This window comes from Apteryx rowi, unplaced genomic scaffold (assembly GCF_003343035.1).
Source record: "Apteryx rowi isolate R43461 unplaced genomic scaffold, aptRow1 scaffold_1597, whole genome shotgun sequence".
Classification (NCBI taxonomy): Eukaryota; Metazoa; Chordata; class Aves; order Apterygiformes; family Apterygidae; genus Apteryx; species Apteryx rowi.
Genome location: NW_020447860.1, coordinates 23,650 through 25,701, shown reverse-complemented (window position 1 = coordinate 25,701; position 2,052 = coordinate 23,650). Strand labels below are relative to the sequence as shown.

Genomic DNA, 2,052 nt, shown 5'->3' with positions numbered 1-2,052 from the left:
GTCGCGACGGACGGGGCCCTGCGTCGTGACAGATGGGTCCCCGGGGCTGAGTATCGCGACGGACGGGGCCTTGTGTTGCGATAGATGGGGCCCCGGGGCTGGATATCGTGACAGATGGGGCCCCGGGGCCGGGTATCACGACGAATGGGGCCTTGCATTGCAATGGATGGGGCCCCAGGGCTGGATATCGCGACGGATGGTGCCTTGCGTTGCAATAGATGGGGCCCCAGGGCTGGATATCGCGACGGATGGGGCCTTGCATTGCGATAGATGGGGCCCTGAGACTGGGTATCACGACAGATGGGACCTTCTGTTGCAATAGATGGGGCCCCGGGGTTGGGTATCTCAACAGACAGGGCTCTGCGTCGTGACAGACAGGGCCCCGGGGCTGGATATCGTGACAGACAGGGTCTCAGGACCAGGTATTGCGATGGACGGGGCCCTGCGTCGCGACGGACAGGGCCCTGGGGCTGGATATCRCGACAGACGACGCCCTGCGGCCGGGCGTCACAATAGACAGGGCCCCGGGGCCAAGTATCGTGACAGATGGGACCCTGCGGCGGCATGTTGCGATGGGCAGGGATCACAGTCCCATGGTCATATGTCACGATGGATAGGGCCCCAGAGCCACATGTCGTGACAGACAGATCATAGTGCCATGGTCGGGTATCATGACGGGCCAGGAATTGTGACAGGATTGATATAGCAGTGCCGTGTTTTGGTATCGTGACATGGTGGGTGTCATAGTGCCGTCGCCAGGTATCGCAACATGTTGGGTGTCACGACATGCTGGGTGTCATAGCGCTGTGGCCAGGCATTGCGATGTGCCGGGTATCACAGCGCCACGGCGAGATATTGTGACATGCTGGGTGTCGCGGTGCCGTTGCTAGCTGTCGTGACGTGCTGGGTGCTGTGGCTGGATATCACGACATGCTGGGCATCGCGCTGCCGTTGGCAGGTATCGCGATGTGCTGGGTATCGCGACGTGCCATTGCCAGGCTTCGCGACACACCAGGTATCGCGACGTGCCTGGTATCGCAATGTGCTGGGCGTCGCAGTGCCGCTGCCAGGTATCCTAACAAACCATTGCTGGGTATCGCGACGTGGCAGGTGTCGTGGTGTCACTGCCAGCTATCGTGACATGCCAGGTATCGCGACGTGCTGGGTATCGTGACGTGCCAGGTGTTGTGACATGCCGGGTGTCACGGTGCCGCTGCTAGGTATCATATCGTGTCGCTGCCGGGTATTGCGACGTGCCGGGGCGTCGCAACGCGCCATTGCCAGGTATCGCGACGCAGCAAGCACGGCGACACGCCGAATATCGCAACGCGCTGGGCGTCGCGACGCGCCGGGTATCGCGACATGCCAAACATTGCAACGCGCCGGGCGTCGCGGCGCCGCTGCCGGGCGTCACGATGCGCCGGGTGTCGCAACGTGCCGCCGCCGCGTATCGCGACATGCCGCGTATCGCGACGCGCCGGATATCGCGACGTGCCGGCCGCCCCGCAGGCGCTGGCCCTGGCCCTGCTGGCGGCGCCGCTGCGGTCGCGGCGGCTCCTCTCGATGGCGGCGGACGCCTACGTCCCCGGCAGCCTGGCGGCCGCCTTCGTCACCTGCCCCAACGAGACGGTGGCCAAGGAGCTGGCCAGGTGGGTGACGGGGGGGACACGGGGGGTGACACCGCGCGGGGTGACACCGCAGGGGACAGGGACGCCCTGACCCCGTCCCCTCCGCCGCAGGGCGATGGTGGAGAAGCGCCTGGCCGCCTGCGTCAACATCGTGCCCCGGGTCACCTCCATGTGAGCGGGGGACGCGGGGACGGCGGTGGCCGGGGACAGGGGGACGCGGGGTGGCCCAGGGGATGCGGGGACACAGGGACCAGGGTGGCTGGGGGGATGCGAGGACCGGGGTGGCCCAGGGGACACGGGGACATGGGTGGCCGGGACTGGGGAGCCACGAGGACCGGGGTGGCCCAGGGGACACGGGGACATGGGTGGCCGGGACTGGGGAGCCGCGAGGACCGGGGTGGCCCAGGGGACATGGGGACATGGG

General features: G+C 66.7%; 1 protein-coding gene across 1 annotated transcript in view; it reads left to right on the top strand.

Moving 5' to 3' along the window:
* The first annotated feature begins 1,203 nt into the window (after positions 1–1,203).
* CUTA (cutA divalent cation tolerance homolog) overlaps positions 1,204–2,052 on the top strand; it is a 1,761-nt gene continuing 912 nt past the window's right edge. The window contains exons 1-2 of the mRNA XM_026059572.1: positions 1,204–1,649; positions 1,740–1,799. Coding sequence (XP_025915357.1) covers positions 1,363–1,649; positions 1,740–1,799 — 347 coding nt within the window. The 5' untranslated portion in view covers positions 1,204–1,362. The remainder of the gene's footprint in view (positions 1,650–1,739; positions 1,800–2,052) is intronic.